A 25,237-nucleotide genomic window follows, 5' to 3' on the forward strand; every position below is an offset into this window, starting at 1 on the left:
GAGAAGAGTGTTGTCTGCAATTGTTTTACACAGCAGCCCTGCACAGGCAAGCTTCCCTTGTCATACCCAACTTGGAAGTTCCTTTCACACTTCAAAATTCCAGAATAACCTCAAAAACCCTTCCTGCTGTCACAGGAGAAGATAGATCAAAGAGCGGACAGAGTAAAAAGGAACTGTAGCAACGCAAAAATGAGAGAAGTAATTCTCAAGGTTATTGGCAGCTGCAGCAGGCCTTTTAAAGCGAATAGGAAGAAAAGGACCCTCCTAAAGGGTTTGCAAAAAGGAAGACTGGGAAGATCACTGCTTTAAAAGCTCGAACTTGAGTCACTGCAGTCAAGACACACAGAAAGCTCTGCAATTGCTATAAAATACATGATTCAAGAGCGTGAGAGGTCATTTAGGCATGTAAGCGCACAGGACACGAGCACCATGGGACACGAAAGGAGGCCCGGGGGATGTGGATCCAGGAAGATGCCAGGAAATGAATTGAAAGGATCAGCACCATTGCTAATGGAGCTATGGATTCCTCTGGAGGTGAGATCCGCTGTTAGCATGTGAATATCACCATTTATTATTACAGTCTCAGAAGTGAGTCTGTAATTTATATGTTATGTAAAAGAAGACCACGCAGAAAGCTGTATGCTGCTAAAACCATCTGGAGGTTCCAGTTATTCACAACAAGTTGCTTTGTTATCTTTTGCTTTAAGGGCTGAGTTAAAGAAATCCCCTAACTGACGATAAGAGTACAGCCTGGGTGGTCCCCAGTTAGGATTCTAGCTGGAGGCCAGATTAGGCAGAACCAGTAATCTTAGAAGTAAGGGCAAAATTGGTTTTTAAGTGGAAGTTAAAATAATGCAAACACAGAAAAACAACAATTGTATTTCTCATGTTGCTAGCAAATGAGATAGACAAACTCTACACATTTTATTAGAATGACTTCCATTTAGTAGAAATTCACCAATGACAAGGAGATATCAGCCATAAGCTCAATTGGGCCACATTACAAAGGACAGGAAGTGGCAAGTCTACCCCTGCAGCTGCTGAGGGACTGCGAGCAGAGGGAAGAGCAGGAGTGTGGCGTGGGTGATGGGAAGCTGGGCTTCAAATGCTGCTGCATCACTGCGGGCTGCAAGGGACTAACAGAGGTGCAAGGAGTGGCCTCACTGTGGCAGTCCCAGGTGGGTCTGCTCTTTCTTTGATCATTTCAAAACCCCCAGAAGCAGCACTGCAAACATGGAGATGACAAATTGTCCCTGCTGTTCATACTGCCATGATCACTCTGCTGTGTGTATGACAGTTACCGGGGCACACGGTTGCCTCCTGCTAGACTCCTAACCCCTGGAGAGCGCAGCTGTGTCTGGTTCATCTTCAGATCTCCCGTAGTGACTAGCCCAGCACTGGGCCCATCGTGGATGCGTACAGTGTGCTAGGCTATATGCATTACATCCATTATCTCATTTCATCGACCAGCAGCCCCCTGGGGTATGTACTGGAATGGTCCCCATTTCACTGTGAGGAAACTGAAGCTGAGAAAGATGAAGTAACCACTATTAAGTGACACAGCCGATTGGTGACAGCACCAGGATTTGCACGCCAAAAGTCATGCTTTTAACTATCACACTCCCTTGCCTCCAGATCAGGGGTTGGCAAATTATGACCCATGAGCCAGATTTGGCCTCTGGTCTGGTTTTTTTTAAAGCCCATGAGCCAAGAATGGTTTTTACATTTTCACATAGTTCAAAAAAAATAAAACAAGAATAACATTTTGTGGCAAATGAAAATTATATGAAATTCAAATTTCAGTGCCTATAAATTAAGTTCTATGGGGGCACAGCCACACTCATTCTTTTACATATTGTCTACGGCTGCTTCATGCTACAACGGCAGAGTGGAGTAGTTATAACAAAGGCCGTACGGCCCCTGAAGCCTAAAATATTTACCATCAGGCCCTTTATAGGAGAAAATTTACTCACCCCATCTCCAGATACATAGCTAAGAAGCAGACACGTTTCTCTGCCCAGCTGTGCAGGCAGATTGGCACACAAAGCCAGAGAAATCACAGAATGATGAGGCTCAGGTCAGCTCAGAAGGACCCCCATCCCAAAGGCTATGGCTACAACCCGGCCACACCTGGAATCAGCGAGGCAGCCACAAGGCGCCTGGCTCAGGCCCATTTGCTAGAGCTGATGGTCGTTCTGAAGGTCAGTGACGATGCTCAATAAACCGTCGATTGATTTGGCCAACTTGCAAGTAATATGGATCTTGCGGATGACTGAGCTCTGCAGATGATGTGAAAATCACATTCAGCCTTGAGTCAGCAACCTCCTCTCCCGCCGGGCTCTCTGTAGAGATGCCAACAAGTTGCAGAACTGACAAATTTGAGTGTCACCCCCGCTCTGCTAAGGATGCTCCTTGGACAGTTACATAGTCAGGAGGCAGACAGCAGGAAGGGAGAGGGGCAAGCCGATGCCTGCTCAATCGTGGTCCTGCAGGATGAGAAGGGCCTAGCTGAGCCTTCCTCAGCCCAGCCAGGACAACCTGGTGGCAACAGCCAGGGGGATCCCTAAAGGCAAGACACCAGCCCCGGGTAGGGGGCTCCAGACAGCACAGGAGATGGTTACCACCTGCCCTGATGTTTTATGGACCTCCTGCCAGATGGTCAAGCAAAGGACACCCATGCCCAAGGAGGAGCTGGCACAAAGTGGTCACAATACCAGTTCTCACCAGATCCGCCATACAAGACAGCACTAATACTGACCTGGAACTCTACAGTCACTGTTCTGCATGACAGCTACCCTAACAACGTACAGCAACAGGAGGGGGACAGGTAGCAGAAATCACATCCTTGGAAAACCAAGTGGTATATAAATAAAGCATAGGCTTTGAGGCCGGAACCTTCAGCCTTCAGTTTAGTCTCTGACACTACTACTCCCTGAGCGATCGTTATCAGGTCACTTAATTTTTCAGATCCTCGGTAAACTCCTTTGCAAAATTAACTAATAGAGTTAATTTATAGGTTATGTATCCTGAGTCATGATTAGGTTTATCTGAATATAACAACGACAAAAAACCCAAATAAAAGTGGCTTAAACGAGAGAGTGATTTGTTTTTCTCCTATATGAAAGAAGTCCAGAATTAGGCAGTTCAGGGCTGGTGTATCAGTTCCACAGTCATATGGGCACAGGGATCATGTATCTTTCTCCTTTAATGTGTTTAGAGCATATTCTCCATCCTCAGGGGGCCTCATAGTCACAAAGTGACTGCTGCAGCTCCAACAATCATGTCTACATTCCAGGCAGCAAGAAGCTGAAAGAGGAAATGGATAATGGCACATTTCCTATCTGAATCACCCCTTGTTAAGGAGATTTCCCCGAAACCCTATCCAACATTTCAGTCGCCATCTTTATTTGCAAGGCTGGCTGGGAGGTGCACACTATAGCTCCACGCATCACCTCTCCTAATAATACAGGACTTCTGATCATGTGAAAGGAGAGAATAGAATGAGGAGGCCATCAGCAGCCTCAGCCACAAATGCTTACCTCAAGGACCAAGACTGTTCCCATGTGACCTAGTGTAGATGAAAGGACATTGTAAAGCTGCAGAGGGTCACACAAATAAAATCCACACTCCTTGGCTTCCCATTCAAGCCTCTTCATGACAGGGTCCCATCCTGCCTGCTGAGCCACATCTCCCATCACCCGCCCTGCCTTGCATTTTCTGCTCAGCACAGGGAACTGCAGGCAATGCCTTGCATGGCCGTCCTCTGCATCTTAGATCTCATCTTTTTCACTCTTCTTTGCCCAGTCCAAGACCTTCTCTGGGAAGCCTTCCAAAAGCTCCAGGCTGGGCTAAGTGTCCCTTTGCTGTACTAACAAAGATGCTATGTCACCTCTGGGCATGCCTGTCCTGCCATGGAGATGCCCCTCTTGGCTGGCAGAGCCCGGGGCCAGTGGGACCTGGTACAGATTGCAGAGGCAAGTCCCTTTCAATGATCTTGGGGTGATGATGGTAACTGATGGAGAGAGGGCTTTCCAGAACTTGGACCGTCTCTTCCTCCCTTCCTCCAAGAACCTAAACACAGTTTCAGCCTTCCTCCTATCCCCCCCATCCCCCGAGCAGCTGGCCTCTGTGTTTCACTGATCAGAAGTCCCGGTAGAAATGGTTCTCTTCCTCCCCAGCATGTTTTTTAAAAAATTTTTGCAGGGACAGATTCACCCTGACCTAATATCTGTTGCCAATCTTCCTCTTTTTTTTTTTTTCTCCCCAAAGCCCCAGTGCATGGTTGTATATCCTAGCTGTAAGTCCTTCTAGTTCGTCTATGTGGGTCATTGCCACAGCACGGCAACTGGCAGACGGGTGGTGTGGTTCCACGACTGGGAAATGAACCTGGGTTGCCGAAGCAGTGAGAGCTGAACTTTAAACGTTAGGCTATCAGGGCCGGCTGCCAGCATATTTTGATTTATGTGTCCCATGGACATTCCATCCTATCATTCTCCTCCTTACCTTGAAATAACCAGTCTGTGCCTTTATCTTTCCCTCCAGACCTGAGCTGTGCAATAGGACAGTGGCTAGCCACATAGGGCAATGGAGTCCTTGACAAGTGGCTAGCTCAAATTCAGATGTGTTATTAAGCATAAAATAAAATCTATGAGATTTCAAAAACATGGTACAAAAGAAAAAGAATGTAAAATATCTCATTAATAATTGTCTATCTTGGTTTCATGTTTAAATTATAACATTTTGTATTTACTGGGTTAAACTATATTATTAAAATTAATTTTACCTGTTTCTTTTGGCTTTTTAAAAAAACGTGTTTACTAGAACATTTAAAATTATGCAATGTGGAAAGAGTTCTGGAGATGGACGGTGGTGATGGTTGCAAAACAATATGAATGTACTTAATGCCACTCAACTGCACACTTAAAAGCGAGTAAGATGGTAAATTCTATGCACAGAATATTTTCTGATAAAAAATGTATTTTTTCAAAGTACATCTGTGGCTTGCATTTGTGGCTCACATGGTGTTTCTATCCATGGGTGTTGCTCTAGAGCATAATTCCTGAGGGCAGCAACTAGCGCTTTTTGGATTTTGTGTCTCGAGCTGTGCAGCCTCTTTTGCTAAGGGTTGGTTGAACAAAATCATACAGAAGATAAAATCTTTGATCACAATATGGCAAAGGCAGGTGAGAGGGAAAGATGACAGCAGTAAAGACAAGGCCTGGCAGGACCAAAATGGGCCAAATTTGGGGCCCTGAGAAAGTCTAGGAGGAACCACTATGGCCCCTGTCACGTAGTGGCTGGTGCACAGCCCCAGGGACCTGGATTCAAATCCTAGAACTCCTGTTAACAAGCGAATGACCTTGACAAGTGACATTCACCCTGAGCCTCAGTTTCCTCATCTGTAAACCAGGGATGACTATAGCCCTGACTTCATCATGTTGCAAGGAGGAATGAAAGAAATTCTGTTGGCAGAGTCCCTGAAGCATAATGAATGATCAATAAATGTTAGCTCTTTTTATCAGCTTTTACGGGTCTGTCGTGAAGGAAAAGCAATTTTTGAAAAGTTGCCCGAAGCCAACCCACATTAAGTCATTTCCCTGCTGAATATTAAAACAGAATTTTTAATCTGAGACGACAAAAATAATTTGAGCTGGCAGATGGCATAATGTTGTCACTGACTTTGTTGCTTGGAATTGAGTGGATTATACATAAATACCACCAAACTCTTTCCTTGTTTGGAAAAGTACCTGACTCCAAGATCTGCTGCGTGTTCTGTGGTACTGAAGTGGCCCTGCACACCGGTGCAATGGCACAGTGATGCAGGCAGGAGGACCAGCGCCACTGGGCAAATCAGACGGGACAGGCAGGTAACGTACGGTTCCTAACACACAATCACCAAATCTCAGTGGCTTAGAACAACATTTGCTCCTCTTTATGCTACATATTCATCAGAAGTCAGTACAGGGCCTTCGCTTCATCCTCACCCAAGGACACAGGCCCAAGTGCCCAGGATTACAGCTGCAAGAAAACAGGAACCTAGTGATTCTCACACTGGCGTGTAAAATCCTTAGGCAGAAGCGACATGTCTCTCTTGCTGACATCATTGGCCAAAGTGAGTCATGTGTCCATGTCTGACTTCAAGGGAGAAGGGAAGTAGAATCCTACCACATGGCTAGAAGGAGCAAAGCAGAATGAATACTTTGCGCAGCTCTGATGACTGCCGCCACCTGAGTAGACCGTCTCGCGATGGCAGAAATACGATGCCACCCAGCATCCCAAAATCAAATTCTGGTATTTGAACAAAATACCCTTCAATTTCACATTACTAGAAGGCAATGAAATGCAAAATAAAATGATATGCCATTTTTTAGCACAACTGAATTAGTCAAACCTACCTACCACATGCAGTTTTGGTGAGGTTTCAGTGAAACCACACACTCAAACACTGCTGGAGTCATCATAAACCAGAACATGTGTTTCGGAAAACAATCTGGCAGAATGTACTAGAGCAAGAAACCAAAGTGCACATCCTTTGGCACATTCGTTCAACTTCAGGGGATTGATCTGAATGCAACCATCCAAAAGCTACAGGCCCAACGACATTTCTTTATTTATAACATAAAAATGCCACTAGAACTAATTACAATAGAAAAAATATTATTTGTAATAAAAAAGCAAAAACAATTTAATTGTCCTAGTATAGGGGATTGGTTAAGTAAACTATAGGAATTCATTTGTGGAATGTTACTTATATATTTTTAAGATATTTATAAATTCTAACAAACATGGAAATATGCATATGATAGAATGTTAAATGAAAATAGTAAGATAGAAAATAATACATAAATAATCATCACAACCGTTTAGAAATGGATACAAAACAAAAATGCTGAAAATATTTAGGCCAAAATGCTAACAGCAGTTTGTATTAATATTATTTTCATCTCAAAAATAATAGTGAAAAATAAACTTTCAAATGGAATCTGAGCAAACTGAAAATTATTCCAGTTGAGAGGGGTTCTGTGAAGCGGCTGCTTGGGCAGAAGTTACGTTCAGGAGATGGTCTCATCACGAGAGCAGGGATCTATAATACGGCAAGCTCACAAAGGTGCTTAAAAACATTTGTAGTATAAACAAAGGAAAAGAGATGAAGGAAGAAAGAGAAACAGGAATAAATGAATATTGAATTGAGAACATGAAAACAGAGGGATCATGTCTCTTAAGAGCTCTGGTTAGGTAATATTGATCACTAATGGGAGAAACAGTTTTAGGCCTACAAAGAATAGCCTCCCAGGATCCGTTCTATTTGGCCAAGAAAGTTCTAGAAGCCACAGAAACTCTCATTTCCTCCTTGATGTCACCACCACTCAAATGTCTCCCCTGCTTTTACTTCCTTCTCCCCCTCAACCGCATTTTCCTGAGTTTTGCCCCTGCCACCCCTAGACTGGTCCAGGATTTGGTCGGCCTGTTACAAAAAGCAGGTGTTTTCCTTCGACCACAGGGAACATAAGATCATGGTGATCTTACCCTCACCCTTGTGATCTGCCCTGTTCTTTTAACGATCTGCTCTGAACTCAGATCATTTAATGAAATTCCCAGGAAAGCCAAATCATCAATAGCCTAATGATGGGCGTTTTGGGAGTTTTCAGTATTTTGCTATTACAAACAATGACTTGATATTTTCTTAAATTTCATTTTCCCCATTTATAAGCATATTTGTAGGTTAAATTCCTAGAAGTGAGACAAAAGATGGGTCCATTTTAATTTTGAAATATACTGACAAATTACCCTCTATAGAGGCTGTAACAATTTACACTCCACAGGATATGATAATGCCTATTTCCCCAGATCATCATCAACACAGTGTGCTGACAATTTTTTATTGAATAAGTAAATTTAAAAATTTTACAAAATATTTAAACATTTTCTTTGTTAACTTATAATACGACATAAGTCCCTTTGACATTCCCAAGAGGGCCAAAGTATATGAAAGTACTTTAAAGAAGAATGAGGGGAGGGAGAAAATGCAAATAGTAATGCTGAAAGATGATTGTCCTCTTATTAAATAAACATGTCCTGCTTTGGCCAAATGCGGTAAAACCCAGGTTATAAAGATTCTCAAGTTCTATCGCTCAGCCACTCCAGCTTCCTGCCATTCTCATTGCAATAGTAAGAGGGCATTTCAATGCAGCTCCAAAACTCTTCATAATACATCTCAGACAGCCAGGAGACACATCAACTTGTAGGTAAATGAGATTTGTTTTCTGGAGAATGTTTGTACCTCCTGATACCCCAAATTTTATTTTTATGGACTTTTCCATCTATGGTATTTTTGACTTTTATTATGAAGATTTTAAAATGTACATGAAGTACATAGATTAATATAAAGATTTTTATCATCAAGATTCAAAATTTACTAAGATTTTGTCAACCTCAATTCATTTCTGCTGCCAGTATCTTTTGTTTTCTTGGCTGGACATTTTAAAGCAAATCCCAGACATAATGTCATTTCATCCATAAATATTTCAGTAGTATTCAGATATTTTGTGCACATGTTCAGCAGGAAACAGGGACCAGAGAATATAGTTACTATAATAAATACTGAGAGCAGGGAAGCATGGAGCAGCCATGCTCCAGCTGGGTTTAAATGAAGTATGAGTTTTTCTCATAAGAGGAAAAAATCGAAAAACAGCTCACTCCTAGAAACTTGTAGTTTTTACTTTAGCTTTCTTGAGTCATTATCTGAAGCATAACCTCACATACACTCAATAGAATATCAACTTTCATATAGCAAAGCAACATAAGGAGCTATAATGTAGACAAATCCAGTTATAGTTGGTAATTCCAACTCTCCTCTCTCCATAATTGATAGGACAAGTAGGCCAAGAATCGCTAAGGATAAATAAACTTGACCTGACTGGTATTCAGAGAATACTCCATGCAAGAAAAACAGAGCACATATTCTTTTCAAGAGCACATGGAACATTCACCAAGATAGACCATACTGTGAGCCATAAAACAAACTCCAACAAATTTGAAACTACTGATATACAAACCATGTTCTCAGAACTCAAAGAATTCAACTAGAATACATAAAGATATATGGAAACTCTCCAAATGTTTAGAAATTAAACAATATACTTCCAAATAATCCATGGATCAGCAAAGAAATCCATAGGCCAAAGAAGAAATAACAATACAAATTATTTTGAACTATATGCCAAGGAAGAGAAATACCAAAATTTTTGGGATGCAGCTAGAGCATTGTGTAGAAAAAAGTGTGTAGTACTATTTGCATATATTAGAAAAACATGAAAGGACTGAAATTAATGATCTAAGCCTCTACCTTAAGAATGTAGAGAGGGAGGAGTAATCAGAGAATCAAAGGAATAAAATAACACAGACAAGAGCAAGAATCAATACAATAGATGGATGACATAGAGAAAAAGGAGTGAAACGAAAAGCTGTTTCATTGAAAAGATCAACAAAGTTGATAAGCCTCTAGCTAGACTAATTAAGAAAAAAAAAGACCTATTACCAATATTAGAAATGAGAGAAGGAGCATCATTACAGATCATACCAACATAAAAGAATATTCTGGACAATTTAATGGCAACCAATTTAACAACCTGAATGAAATGGAAAAATTCCATGACAGACATAAATAAAGTTCACTCAACGTATAGTAGATATATTAAACAGACTTACATGTATTAAATAAATTGACTTTGTAGTTAAAAATCTTCTCACAAAGAAAACTCAAGGCCCATTTGGCTTTAGTTGTTAATTCTAACGAACATTTGAGGAAGAAATGATGCCAAATTCTATACAAACAGTTCATAAAAATAGAAGATTAGAGAACCTGCCCCAACTCATTTTATAGCATTTTATAACAACAGTATCACTCTGATACTCAAACCAGACAAAGACATTAAGAAAACTACAAAGCAGGAACAGAACGGGCAGCCCAGAAATCAACCCACACATATATGGTCAACTAATTTACAACAAAGGAACCAAGCATATACAATGGGGAAAGGACAACTTTTTCAATAAATGGTGTTGGGAAAACTGGACAGTCACATGCAAAAGAATGTAACTGGACTACTTTCTTACACCACACACAAAAATTAACTGAAAATGGATTAAAGACTTGAATGTAAGACCTGAAACTATAAAACTCCTAGAAGAAAACATCGGCAGTAAGCTCCTTGACATTGGTCTTAGGGATGATTTTTTGGATTTGATACCAAAAGCAAAGGCAATAAAAGCAAAAATAAACAAGAGGGACTATATCAAACTAAAAAGCTTCTGTACAACAAAAGAAGCTGTCAACAGAATGAAGAGGCAACCTAACGAATGGGAGAAAATATTTGCAAATCATATATATGATTAGGGTTAATATCTAAAATATACAAAGAACTCATACAACTCAATAGCAAAGAAACAAACAATTCAATTAAAAAAATGGGCAGAGGGTCTGAATAGACATTTTTCCAAAGAAGACATACAGGTGGCCAACAGGTACATGAAAAGATGCTCAATATCACTAATCATCAGAGAAATGCCAATCAAAATCACGATGAGATATTACCTCACATCTGTTAGAGTGTCTATTATCAAAAAGACAAGAAGCAACAAGTGTTGGTGAGGATGTGGAGAAAAGGGAACACTTGGGGTCTGTGGGTGGGAATGTAAATTGGTACAGCCACTATGGAAAACAGCTTGAAGGTTTCTCAAAATGTTATAAATAGAACTACCAGCAATTCCAATTCTGGGTATTTATCTGAAAGAAATGAAAACACTAACTTGAAAAGACATATGTAACCCCATGTTCATTGTAGTATTATTTAAAATAGCCAAGACCTGGAAGCCACCTAAGCATCCACCAATGGATGAATAAGTAAAGCAAATGTGGTATGTACATACAATGAAATATTACTCAGCCATAAAAAAGAAGGAAATCTTGCGATTTGTGACAACATGGATGGTTTCTGAGGGTATTATGCTAAGTGAAATAAATCAGACCGCGAAAGACAAATACTGTATGATCTCTCTTATATGTGGAATCTAAAACAAAAAAAAAAAAAACAAGAAAAATTAAACTCGAACTCATAGATACAGAAAATAGATTGTTGGTTGCCCAGAAGCAGGGGATGGAGGGTGGGTAAAATGGGTGAAAGTGGTCAAAAGGTAAAACTTCCAGTTATAAAATAAATAAGTCCTGGAGATGTAATGTACAGCATGGTGACTACACTTAATAATACCATATTGTATATTTGAATATTGCTAAGAGAGCAGATCTTAAAAGTTCTCACCACAAGAAAAAGATAACTGTAACTATGGGTGGTGACAAATGTTAACTAGACTTATTGTGGTGAACATTTTGCAATATACCGTCATGCACTGATGAATGATCTAGATACATTCTGAGAAATGTGTCATTAGACAATTTCATCATTATGCAAACACCATAGAGTATACTTACACAAACGTAGATGGTATAGCCTACTACACACTTAGGCTTTATGATACTAAGGTTATGGGACCATTGTCATATACACAGGCTGTCATTGACTAAAATGTTGTTATGTGGTGCATGACTGTATACAAACATTGAATCATTATGTTGTGCATCTGAAACATATAATGTTATATATCAATTATATCTCAATAAAAAAAGAAAACTGTAAAACAATACATAATCAACATAGACATAAAAATTACTTATCAATTCCAGCAAATCTAACTTAGCAATATATAAAAAGGATTGTATCTCATGACAATGAGGTTTAACTCAGAAATTCAAAGTTGTTTTAACACTCAAAAATCAATAAATTTAATTCACCATATTAACAGACTAAAAATAAAAATGATTCAATCAACTCCATAGATTTAGAAACAGCATTTCATGAAACAATTCAAGATAGAAACTATCAGCAAATTGGAACTAGAAAGGACTATCCTCAACTTGATAAAGGACATCTACAAAAAATCTAGAGTTAACCTGGTGAAAACTGAATGCTTTCCCCAAGATCATGAACAAGACACAGATGTCCACTCTCATTTTTTCTATACAACCTTGTCCTAGAGGTCCTAGATGGTGCAATAAGACAAGGGAAAAAACAAATAAAGGGCATATGGATAGGAAAGGAAGAAATAAAACTGTCTCTAACCACAGACAACATAATATCATCACTTATGTAGAAAATCCTAAGAATCCACAAAAAAAAAAAACAAACAAACAAAACTAAAAGAACTAAGTGACCTAGCAAGACTGCAGGATAAAAGGCTAATATACAAAAAACCCAAATGTCTTTCCAAAGCAATGGATAATAAATGGATACCAAATCTGGGCTGTTTGATGAGGAATTCAAAGTGCCTTCAAACAGACAACTTATTAGTTACATCTAACACGGAAAGCATAGCGACTTTACAGGGGAGAAACTGGAAAACAGCTTGACCTGGTAATTAAAATTAGCATTACCAATGAGGGGGAGATAGATCTCAGGGCTCCCTACTGTAATATCCTGGAAAGACACAATGTCACTTTGGTGATTTTCTGACTGGGGATGCATAACCTGAATCTTTTCACGAGGAAACATCTGAAAAAAACAAATCGGGGGATATTCTGTTAAAATAACCGGTTCCTAGTCTCCAAATATCTCAGTGTCATGAAAGAAAGGAAAAGGGTAAGGAACTGTTCCAAATTAAGGGAGACTAAAAAAACATGACAACTAAACACAACACACGATCCTGGGCCAGATCCAGTACGGGAGAGAGAAAAAAACGCTATAAAGGACATTATTGGGACAATTTATGAAATTAGACTATACACTGTAGATTAAATATACATATCATATGGATGTTAAGTTCCTGAATTTGGTAATTCTATTGTGGTTACATAAGACAGTATTCTTGTTCATGGACTATATCTGGTGAAGTGCTAAAGAGTCAACGAGGGGCCGGCGCCGTGGCCGAGTGGTTACGTTCACGCGCTCGGCTTTGGTGGCCCAGGGTTTCTCCACTTCGGATCCTGGGCGCAGACATGACACTGCTCATCAGGCCACGCTGAGGCAACATCCCACATGCCACAACCAAAAGGATCTACATGTAGAATATACAGCTATGTACTGGGGGGCTTTGGGGAGGAGAAGAAGAGGGAAAAACAAGAAGAAAGAAAAGAAGATTGGCAACCGATGTTAGCTCATGTGCCAATCTTAAAAAAAAAAAGTAAAGGAGCACAACATATGCAAATTACTCTCAAATAGTTCAGAAAAAAATGATAATATGTTTATATATATGCATACACATATACAGATAAATAGATAAATCAAATGTAACAAAATATTAGAAATCAATAAATCTGTTTAAAGGGTATTCAGAAGTTCTCTGTTATGATTAAGCAACTTCTCTGTAAGTTGGAAGTTTTTTCAAAATAAAAAGGGTGGAGGAACTTTCCCATGATTCAAAAGCTGCCAGAATAAAGTCCACCCGTGTCTTTTTTTTTCAATTAGTGAAATACTGATAAAAGTTGGCTTTCCCATGTTTGTGATATCATCCCAATTAAAGATGTGAGTTTTCTTAAGATTAAATGTCTGCTAATCAAGAGTGAAGGGGCCATCTGAAAGCAGTTGAAAGAACAGGAGCCTTGCATTTTCTTTTTATTGCTTGGGCAATTTCCTTTATATCTATGAGCCTTAGTGTCTTTGCTTAAAATGGGAATAAACAATTATAATATACCAACCTCACAGGGCTGCTGAGATAATTACAATGAGAGAAAGTATAAAAACATACCTTTAGAAACTATGTAAAAATTACATAATGCTCAGACAGTGCTGGCCTTCTGCTTCAAGCCCTAAGATGCTGTGCATCTCCCTCAGAATAAAACCAAGATCCTCACCATGGCCTCCAATGTCTCCCCGATCTGGCCTCTGGTTCTCTGATCTCACCACTCTCCTCCCTCGTTTCTCTAGGCCCTCTGTTCCTAGTGCCACATCCTGCCTCAGGGTCTTCATAGTTCTGTTCCAATGCCTGGACCCCCCTTACCCCAGACACAAATGGTACACACAATTCCTCCCCAGCCATTTTCTGCCTCTTTCCCTCTTTCCTTTATTTTTTTCCGCACTTATCACACACAACTCACTATATATGTTCATCTATTTATTGTTTATGTCCTTCTCTTAAAATGTCAGCTATATAATTGTAAGGACTTCTATTTACTCAGCACTGTATCTTCAGCCCATAAATAAGTGCTTGACATATAACAGACTCTCAAATATTTGTTAAATGAATGAATGAGATGTAAACCTTGCACATATTTGGTACATAGTCACTGCTTCGTAGATATTGCCTTAAATCCATTTAATTAAAATGCTTTTTCTCTGTTGATATCTGTCATTATTAAATGTCCCCACTGCTTCAAAAGTACAATGAATTTAAATGTATTGGGTTTCACAGTGGTCTCTGAGATTACTGGAGATTATCTACATGTAACCTAATCCAGCTTGGAGATCACCAAGTCACAAATCTGAAAGAGGAATGGAAGAAGGGGAAAAAGATTCCTCACATAGACATATTTAAATATTTGATTATTTCTTTCCTAGTGGTGCCACCTAATTACCAACCCAGGTCAACTCCCTAATAAAGTTGGATTTTCTTTCTTACCCAAGTCACAGATAATTGGCAGCTGCTCACTCACTTCTAAATTGCAAAATAGCAGCCTCACATTTCAAATGCCACATCCTCTTACTCCAGAAAGGCAGAGCGCATCTCAAAAATTCAGCAATTGTGTCTGATGGGCAGTGACACAAGCAGACAGCTTTCTGTCAACATCTGGGCTGACAAATGACAATCAAGATCCCACTACCACCTGGGATTTGGGCCATCTGGGACCCTCCATGTCACAGCTAGCTTGTTCCTCACTTGCCACTACCTTCCTGCAGCTGTGAACTCCGGTCCTTCACACCACAACCTGCCCTGGCAGATCCAGGAGGAGGGACCAGCTGCCTGGCTTGTTCAGGTTCCAGGGCCAGGAAAATCAGACAGGCAAGCCACTCCCCAGGGACATTCATTGATTTTGAAAACTATTATTAAATTAAACCAAGAAGGATCATCAATTTGCAAACATCTGCATTTGCAATCCACTTGGTGCTGGGCTTCCCTCTTAGCAGAGATCAAGAGATACATGGCCTCCAGAAGAGGAAGGTGTTATGAGACATCCTTGGGAAAATTCTCAAGTAAAGCCTGAAACTCCCGGTATCAATTATTTTTCCTTCTTACAGAATAAATGGGACTAACAGATTATAGCCAGTGTTCACACTATATTCCTGAAATATAGGTTATACAATGAACTGATGATGAATTCATGATACTGGATATTAGTCCTACCTATGGGATCCTTTTTTAGAAACTCTCCTGCTTTTTTGATTGTTATAAACAGATTAAGGGGAACCTTAGTCATTTGTACTCTAAATTAGGCAAAAGCAAACTGAATCCAAATTTCATTACTGAGCCCAGAATCTCTGTCTCAGGGAATGTAATGAAAAGGGTTGATTCTCTCTCTCTCTTTGTCAGACAAGTCATCTGATATCACTTACAGAGGCCTTGGTGCAAGGTCAGGGACAGACTCCTCCCATTGGCCCCAAACACTAAGTGAGCCACGTGGTTCTGGGTCTGGGTTCTATCCTTCAGGTAGAGCTCCAGAAGCAGTGTAGGTAGTTCAGGGAAACTATTTAGCCACCGGATGTGATGGGGAGTAAAACACATCCCAATCGGTTTGGAGTTTGTCTACTGGAATCTCAAGATTTCCATTTCACTGCAATTTAAAGACTCAAATAGGGGCTGGCCCTGTGGCCGAGTGGTTAAGTTCTCGTGCTCCGCCGCAGCGGCCCAGGGTTCGGATCCTGGGTGTGGACATGGCACCGCTCGTCAGGCCACGTTGAGGCGGTGTCCCATATGCCACAACCAGAAGGACCTGCAACTAAGATATACAACTAAGTACCAGGGGGGATTTGGGGAGATAAAGCAGAAAAAAAAAAAAAGATTGGCCACAGTTGTTAGCTCAGGTGCCAATCTTTAAAAAGAATAAAGACTCAAATAAGTTTTTGTCCAGAAAATCAAGGCACCCTCAATTTTGGGAGCCCCTAAAACATAAAGTTCTCAGGCCTGCTCTGACTTTTGGTACCAACTCTGAACAGTACCCTACACTGGAAACATGACTTCAAGAAAACACACATTCTATGTGGAGTTTACGAGTATGGTTTTCTCGAGCATTAAGTGTTCAAAGTATGCAGACATTGGAACAAAGGTTTTCCATTTAGTCTTCTTCCTGCACAATTGCTCCTTATTCTTACACTGGCTTATTTCTTTCTTGAAACTAAACACGTGTCAACAGGGAGGATGTGTGGTGGCATGGGAAGAGGACATGGGCTTTGGAGTCAGGCAGCTCTGGATTCGACTCCTTGGTCAGTTAATTATTAGTCACATTATCTTGAGAAAGTGACTGATTTTCTCTGAATCTCAGTTTCCTGGTCAGTAAACGATCCAATTAAATCCTCCCTCAAGTAGATAATGAGAGTATTAGATGAGACAATAGGTTAAATGTTTACAGCATAAAAGTGAAAATGACATTTTGTTCTTAGCCTAGTTGTGTTCCATTACATAGCCCAGAAAATTCTTCCATTTCTTAAAGACTTACATTCCTGAAAAGCCATAAACTACAAAAAACATTCTAAAACTTTCACAGCCTGAAATAAACCAAATCCTGATTTTCGTTATCAAAGACAGGAATTTCTTGTCTTTACTAAAACTGACAGCCTTTCTGCGCTACCCAGAGAGGGGTCCAGACAGCGGCGTCATTCTGGGTTCCTGTCATAACTTAAAGGACAGTTTTCACAATGTCTGGAGCCCTTGTCATCCTGTAAATGGAGAATGGCCTCAAATTCCTTGCAGCAGGAACCCACTTATGTGGCACCAATATTGACTTCTAAATGGAATAGTATATCTACAAAAGGAAAAGTGACGGCATCTACATCATAAATCTGAAGAGAGTCTGGGAGAAGCTTCAGCTGGCAGCTCGTGCAATTGTTGCTGTCTAAGGCCCAGCTGATGTCAGTGTCACATCCTCCAGGAATACTGGCCAGTGACATGTGCTGAAGTTCACTGCTACTATTACAGCCACTTCTATCACTGGTCATTTCATTCCTGGAATCTTTACTAACCAGATCCAGGCAGCCTTCCAGGAGCCATGACTTCTGGTGGTTATTGATCCAAGGGCTGACCACCAGCCTCTCACAGAGGTGTCTTATGTTAACCTGCCTGCCATTGCTCTATGTAACACAGACTCTCCCCTGTGCTATGTGGACACTGCCATCCTGTGCAACAATAAGGGAGCTCACTCAGTGGGTCTGATGTGGTGGGTGCTGGCCCGGGACCCTCTACACATGTGTGGCACCATCCTTCATGAACACCCATGGGAGGGTATGCTTGATCTCTACTTCTACAAAGATCTTGAAGAGATTGAATAGGAAGAGCAGGCCACTGCTGAAAACACTGTGATCAAGGAGGAATTTCAGGGTGAATGGAGTGCTCCAGCTCCCAGATTTACTGGTACTCAAGCCCAGGTCACAGGCTGCTCTGAATGCATGCAAGTGCCCTCATGCCTATTCAGCAGTTCCCTACTGAAGACTGGAGCGCCAGTCTGCCATTGAAGACCGATCTGCAGCTCCCACTGCCCAGGCCACTGATTGGGTAGGAACAACCACTCAGTGGTCTTGAGCTGTTCTTCCACAGACTCTTAAACAGGAAATGGAAATAAAGTTGACATGAAATAGTTTCTAAAAGTTGTGTCAAAAAAAAATCGGACTCAACTGTAATCCAAACAGACCTGCAGGCTGTCATATTTGACCTACAAATATAGCCTTCTCTCCTTCTCTGGGAGCCCGTTGTTATGAAAGCAGGACTCCTGCATCTATGTTTTATTGTTGCAGACAAAACTCCACTCAGTACTCCAAAATTTTAAGTTTTTTTGTTTGACTTTTAACATGGAGGTCCCACCAAGATGCTCTGACAGACTTACCAACTGGAGCTTCCAAGTTGCATTACCTGAGAGGTTCAATTTATAAGCCCTTCAGGACCAAACCAGTCTTCCTTGGCTTCTGGGGTGAGTCTAACTGTGCTAAGGTAGTCATTTTGCACTTACTGAGTATGTTTCTAAATTATTTCTGCTTCATTGCTCTCTGGATATCAGGTTTCATTTCTGCCTCAGGCTTATTTGAATTATTTCTGTCTAAAGAATGTCTGGTCCCCTCTAACAAATGAAAAGTACTGAGAGGTTGGTATTCTCTTCATTCAGTGTTGTCTGTCTACAGTTTTGGGGATATCTTGAATGACTGAGGCACTTCATACATGTCTTAGTGGGTATGCCAAGAATGCAAGGCCTTTACTACTCTTTGCCTGGGCTACTTCTCAAGGTTGTGTATGCAGCAAGCAACCTTGAGGTATGAAGTAATACCTTCTTCTGGAACAAAGAGCTGGCTTGCTTACTACTTGCTATAAAATAGTGGGTTCTCCAAGCTTACTGTTCCTCTCCTGTAATGGATCCTGCTACATGTGCAGGCACCCATCTGATCCTCTGCATCTGCCAGTGGCAACTGGGGCTCCAAGAACTGACAACATGCTGACACTTTGGCTACTGTGCTTTCTCTGAGACATAAAGTCTTTTATCTCTGAGCCAGGAGTCTTGTGTCTCCTGTCAGCATTCATGAAACAGTGGTAAACTAACTTGTTAGCTTGCAAATCGGATAAAATCTCACCCTTCACAGTTATTGGCAAAAACAACTGGCTTTGAAATATGTTCTGTAATTGTAACCCTTTGTGTCTGTGGCCAGCATTTGGGGGGGGTACCCTTTAAAATCATAGGAAGATTCTTGAAGACCAGAAATATGTCATTTACATACACTATAGGAATATCAAAGTCAAAAAGACAGATCTACCATTGAAAGGAAGGAAATGTTTGCAAATATTTTAATGAGTTGAAACTTGTTTTGCCTGGCTTGCAGGATAGAAGGTTCTGATTTAGGGGTTGTACAACAATTGAATGAAATGAGCTGGAACATATATCAAAGTAACAATACAGAAGAAATGGGAATGTTGATTGCTTCTGGCTTTTCATGCTCACCCACTGCTACCACCCAAGACATCTGAAGCGTTCTGAGTCTGTGAATTTCTTTCTCCTGAAAGAAATAGGGAGGACTGTTGCTCATAATCATAACAGATTAACTGGTACCATCCTTTCCTTCCACTAAAACAACAAAACTGGAAAAATACCTGAAACAGTAGTTGTCAGACACTGGAGACCAGGCAATGCAAAACTGTGAACCCTGAAAGAAGGTAAACAAATGAGGACAGTACTGTGATGACCCTGGCTTTCTAACTAGAAGCCACCAGCCACACGTCATCACGTGGCGTGGGAAGTAAAACAGAACAAAGTGGTCTTGCTGAGTTGAAGGTATTAGAGATTGGCATTCAGGAAAGCTGAAGCTGCTAGAATTTCTAAAGTAGATTACTAGAGAAAAAGGTCTTTCTGTATGAAGAAATAGCTTTAAAAAAGTCTGCCAAGGGCTCCCCTTGAGCTTCCAGCTGAATAAATCCTAAGCAGCACACGTGTAGGGCAGATTTCCACACGATGGACAAAAACCACTACAGGAAAAGAATAACTACTAGGGAGCTCTAAACTGAACAATTCCCAGAGATAACACAGGGTGGGGAGAGTTTATAGTTCAGAAACAGCAAGAGTGAAGAGACCTTGTTGAATAGTTGAGGCATATAGTAGAAACCACAGAATGGTCACACCTTAGGAGCACATCTAAACTAGACCTAGAGTAAAGACCTCTCTATGCCAGCCAAGGCAAAGCTAAAAACAAGTCTCAGAAGAATCCAGTTGACCTACCATTAGCTAATCTGCCTGTCTGAACAGACCTCAATACTCCTTAAAGGAAGGCAACAAAATCCAGACACTCAACCGCACAACATTTACAATGTCCAGCTCCAATAACAGAAAGATATCTGCAAAATTCCCAAATACGTGGAAATTAAAATATCTCAGGCATCAAAGAAGTAATAGGAGAGAAATTAGAATGCACTTTGAACTGAATAATAATGAAGATGCAACATATCAAAGCTTGGTTATATAAGTAAAGTCATAGAGGAAGATTAGTGACTTTAAGAAATCATAGTAGAAAAGAATAAAAGGGTAAAATTAATGAGTTAAAGTTCCACTATCAGAAGCTAGAACAAAAGGGCAAAGTAAACTCAAAGAAGGCAGAAGAAAGAAAATTATAAAGATAAGAGCAGAAATCAATGAAATAGAAAACAGGCAAACAACAGAGAAAATAATACAACCAAAAGCTAATTTATTGAAAAGACTGATAAAACTGATAAACCTCTAAGCTAGGCTGATCAAAAAGAAGGTAAGATATTAATAACCAGTATCTAGAAAGGAATAGGAGAAATTGTTATAGATATTACAAAATTAAAAGGATAACATGCAAATTATAAGCAAATTTGCCAGTAAATCTGACATCTTAGATGAAATGGAACAATTCCATGAAAAACTATAAAATATCAAATTAACACAAGATGAAAATCTGGAGTCCAATATTTATTAAATAACTTTTATTCCCATTAATAAAACCTCAAGCCCCAGTGACTTCACAGGTGAAGTCTATCAAAAATTTTAGGGAGAAATAATACCAATTATATACAAACTATTTCATTCCAAGTAATTCACCAAATTTGCAGAATATGATAATCTCAATAGATCCAGAAAAATATTTGACAAAATCTAATGCCTAATTATGATAAAAATTTCCAGCAAGCTAAAGATAGAAGGGAACTTCCCCAAGCTGATAAAGGGCAGCAACAGAAAACATATGGCAAACATTATACTTGACGGTAACATACTAGATTTTTCCCCTACAATCGGGAGAATGTCAAAGACAAGTGCTCTCCCAGGTCTATTCAACATTGTACTGGAGGTAAGAAGAATTTCAAAAAGTTGATAAAAATTATAAAAGGCATAAAGATCAGAAAAGAATTAAAGCTGTCTCTATTTGCAGATAACGAAGTTTTTTTAAATGTAGAAGATTCTAAGGAATCTAAAATATAACTACTAAAATTAGTAAGGGAATATAAAAGGTTGTAGTAGCCAAGATTAACATTAAAAATTAATTTATTATATACCAGCAGCAAACAGTTGTGAGTTTCCAAAATTTTATTTGTAATAGATTCTAAAACATAAAATATTTAGGGATAAACTTGTCAAAAGTTGTGTATGACCTCTACACCGAAAACTACAAAACATTCCCCTTCTGGGGAAAAATTAAAGACCTAAATAAATGGAGAGAAATACCATATTCTTGGACTGGAAGCAAGCAATGGCATTCTGGTAAACATTTAACAACTGACTCCACCCACAAAACAAAAAGGGCCCCTGTTTGCGGAGGTTGCCAATTTCTGTGGTGTAAATTCTCCCACCCTAGCCAATTTCAAGCCATCAAATGCCTGAAAATTTAATAATCTTGTCTTGTGATTTAGTATGAGCTGTCTTCAGCTCACCAATGATTGAAAGACTTAATAGTGTTAAAATGACAATTCTCACCCAATTGACCAATCTCAATCAGATTGGACCAAGCACTTTTGCAGAAATTGACAACTTAATTATAAAATGTATACGGAAATGCAAAGAAGCAAGAATATCCAGAACAATCTTGACAAAGAAGAACAAAGTTGAAGGACTTAAACTCTGACTTCAAGTGTTACTTTAGAGGTAATCCAGACAATGTGACACTGGCATATGGATAATCAATGGAACAGAACAGAAAGCTCCAAAATAGACGAAGTGTGTGTACAGTCATTTGACTTGCAAAAGTCTTTTTGACAAACAGTGCTAGAATAAATGGAGATCCATATGGTGTAAGAATAATCTTTGGCCCCATGCTTCACACCCTATAAAAATAATTAAGATAGATTGCATACCTAAAATATAAAAGCTGAAGCTATAAAACTTCTAGAAGAAAATATAGGAGAAATCATTCAGTATTTGAGGGTAGGCAAAGTGCTCTTAGGACACAGAATGCAATACACAAAAAAGAAAATATGAAAAACTGGACTTCATCAAATTTTAGAACTTCTGCTCAACATAAGACATCATTATGCAAATGAATAGGCAAGCTACAAACTAGGAAATAACATCCATAAATTACATATCTGTTAAATGCCTGGTAGCCTGGATATATAAAAAACAACAACTCCATAGATAAACAACCAATTAGTAGGAGGCAAACAATTTGAATTCATAAGCACATGAAAAAGTGCTTAAGATAACTAAGTATCAGGAAAATGTAAATTAAACTACAACAAGATACAGCTACACATCCATCAGAAGGGAAAAAATGAAAAAGACTGAAAGATCAAACGTTAGCACAGGTGTGGAGCAACCAGAACTCTCATCCGTTATTGGTGGGAATGTAAAATGGTACAACCACTTTAGAAAAAATTTTGGCTATTTATTATAAAACTAAGCATACATTTACTCTAAGACCCAGAAACTTTACTCCTATTGATCCAAGAGAAATGAAATATATATATACAAAAAGATTGGTATGAGAATATTTATAGCAGCCTCATTCATCATAGCCAAAACCTGGAGACAGTCTCAGTGTCCATCACAATGAGAATGGATAAACAAATTGTGACTATTACTTAGTCACAAATAAATGAACAAAGAAATACTTGCAACAATGTGGATGAATCTCATAACATGCTGAGTGACCTTATCAAAGAGAGTGTATACTAAATGATTATATTTATAGGAAGTTCTAGAAAAGACAAAGCTAACCTATGGTGGGATAAAAACCAGAACAATGATTATCTCTGGAAGGACAGGAGTAAGAAGCGATTGGGAAAAGGTATGAGGTAACTTTTAGGAATGATGGTATTAAGATTTGTGCACATCAATGTATGCAAATTTAACCTCAATAGAAAAAAAATGAGAAACATAAATTTTGAATTCTAGTTAATGACATGCAGGTTGAAGTATACGGCAGTGAAATGTGCTGGTTATTATAATTTACTCTGAAATGCATCATAAAAATAAGATGAACTGATGGATGAATAAAATGATGGATAGATGTGTGATAAAACAAGTTCCTAGTTCTGGCTTACTCCAGAGTCAGTTTAGATACAAGAAACCAGGTTAACCATTTTAGCCAACAAGAGGAAAATACATACCATTGCCAACACTTTACATTGTCTGGATTAACACCATAAGTAAGATGGAACAATTTATGTCTGAGTTAAAGAAATGACAATTGACCACCTAAGGTAGACTCAAGGCATTGTTCTCCGTAATTTTCTTTATCAAGCTAGAAATCTTCCACAGTGCCTTTTAGTGCTTTCTTAAAAGAGTCCTAGTTCTACTTGACTTTACCTCCCTTTTGCCTGGCATTTGCTGTCCAAAGTCTAAAAATGTTCAACAAATGATTTAAAGGCAAAAACAGGGGCCAGCCCCAGTGGCCTCATGGTTAAGTTCAATGCACTCTGCATCAGCGGCCCAGGTTCAGTTCCCAGGTGTGGACCTACACCATTCGTTGGCAGCCATGCTGTGCTGGCAGCCCACATTCTAAAAAATACAGGAAGATTGGCATGAATGTTAGCTCAGGGAGAATCTTCCTCAGCAAAAAAAACAATAAATAAAATAAAGACAAAAACAGGATGAAATCATTCTGATTGACACTCAAACTGAAAATCACATTTCTGCAAACAACCTCATATTCAAAGAGAATCAACAGCAGTGATGAAGAGCTGGACAATCCTTGGTAGCCTCACCTGCAGCTTTGGATGAAGGAAGACCAAAAGGGGGGCTAAGAATAAAAATGTTCTCATAGTCTAGGAAAAGGCTGGTTATTCTCCAGCCATGGTATCAAGTAAGCACCAGAACCAGTTTTAAATCATTGTATCAATTGATGACAACTCACATCAGGAAACATGCTGCCAAAACTCCCCTAATCAGTCACAGCCAAAAGTCAACCAATCAGAAGATTCGTCTTTCGAAAAGACAAGGGGGTCAGCACAGGCACAAAACTTACCAGCTTGAGACTCGAACTTCAGCAAAGCACTGTTGTAGCCCAGAGTAATCAAAATGGACTCCTTCCCCACACGGCAACATTCGGTGTCTCTGTTGAGTAAGCATTTAAAGACACAGACACCATCAGCTATAGAGGGTGAAAAAAGAAAAAAAAAGGATTAGGAAAATCCATCTCAAGTGTTGTAAAAAAAAAGGCTCATCAATGCCATTCCTACACTTCTCTCATGTTCTCAAGGCTCCTCATTTCTTTCTTCTTAATGTAATACCTCCTGGGACATAAGGGGATATGAGGATCAGAGATAAAAGAGATGAATCTAACTATGGCCAAATACCAATTCTTTGCAGGTGAGTTAACACAGGGCTCAAAACTGACTCTTATTGGCTCTTGTCATTATGGCCAGGGCCCCATTCCCTATAACCCTAGTGTTCCCCAAATCATTTTGTATTTTTTGACACCATCCCAGGCGAGTCCAAGTAATGTCCATCTGGGTGATTCTTGAGCACACTATGTGCCACAGATATCACAAAACTCTCTATCGTGTGTATTATCACTACCGATGTTCCTAGGTGAAGACAAGGCAGGGCGTCTGGGTACAAATATGCACAGCTAATAAGTGGCTGAACTGGAATTCAAACCCAGGATTGAACTTGACTCCAAAGCACATGTTATTCCTACCACATTGTGCGGAGGCAAGCATGACAGAGAGAGCATAGTTTCTGCAAGCAGGGCCTGTGTGAGCCGCTAGCATCTCATTAGATTCACCATGGATAACTAGGAACTAACTTGCTAATCCTCCTTTTACAGGTTACACAGGCCTTTAGCATTGGGGCAGCTGTATTCTGGTGGAAAAAGCAATGAACTTGGGGTTTTGTCTTCATCTTTGATATTTACTAACCTAAAAAGCTTCAATCAACTAATCACACTACATCACAATTTTTTTCATTATGTAAGATGAAATTATTGATGCTTATTTCACAGGCTTTTTGTGAAGGCTGAATAATAAAGGTAAAATTTCTAAAATCCTATTAAAATAATAAGGGACTATTATTATTTCTCTCATTATAAAGTAGATCTTAGGTCCTATCCTT

General features: G+C 39.6%; 1 protein-coding gene and 1 pseudogene across 8 annotated transcripts in view; one reads left to right on the plus strand and one right to left on the minus strand.

Annotated features, from left to right (window-relative positions):
- The window catches only part of LOC124240600 (histone-arginine methyltransferase CARM1-like), a 249,880-nt gene that overhangs the window by 131,958 nt on the left and 92,685 nt on the right, over positions 1-25,237 (minus strand). For all 8 annotated transcript variants that reach the window (XR_006888951.1, XM_046663693.1, XM_046663692.1 and 5 more), the window contains exon 2: positions 24,150-24,275. Coding sequence is in view for 7 of the 8 variants with exons in the window: in XM_046663693.1 (XP_046519649.1) it covers positions 24,150-24,275 (126 nt within the window). In the remaining variant the exon portion in view is untranslated. The remainder of the gene's footprint in view (positions 1-24,149; positions 24,276-25,237) is intronic.
- Positions 16,899-17,778, plus strand: LOC124240602 (40S ribosomal protein SA-like; annotated as a pseudogene).

Source organism: Equus quagga, chromosome 6 (assembly GCF_021613505.1).
Source record: "Equus quagga isolate Etosha38 chromosome 6, UCLA_HA_Equagga_1.0, whole genome shotgun sequence".
Lineage (NCBI taxonomy): Eukaryota > Metazoa > Chordata > Mammalia > Perissodactyla > Equidae > Equus > Equus quagga.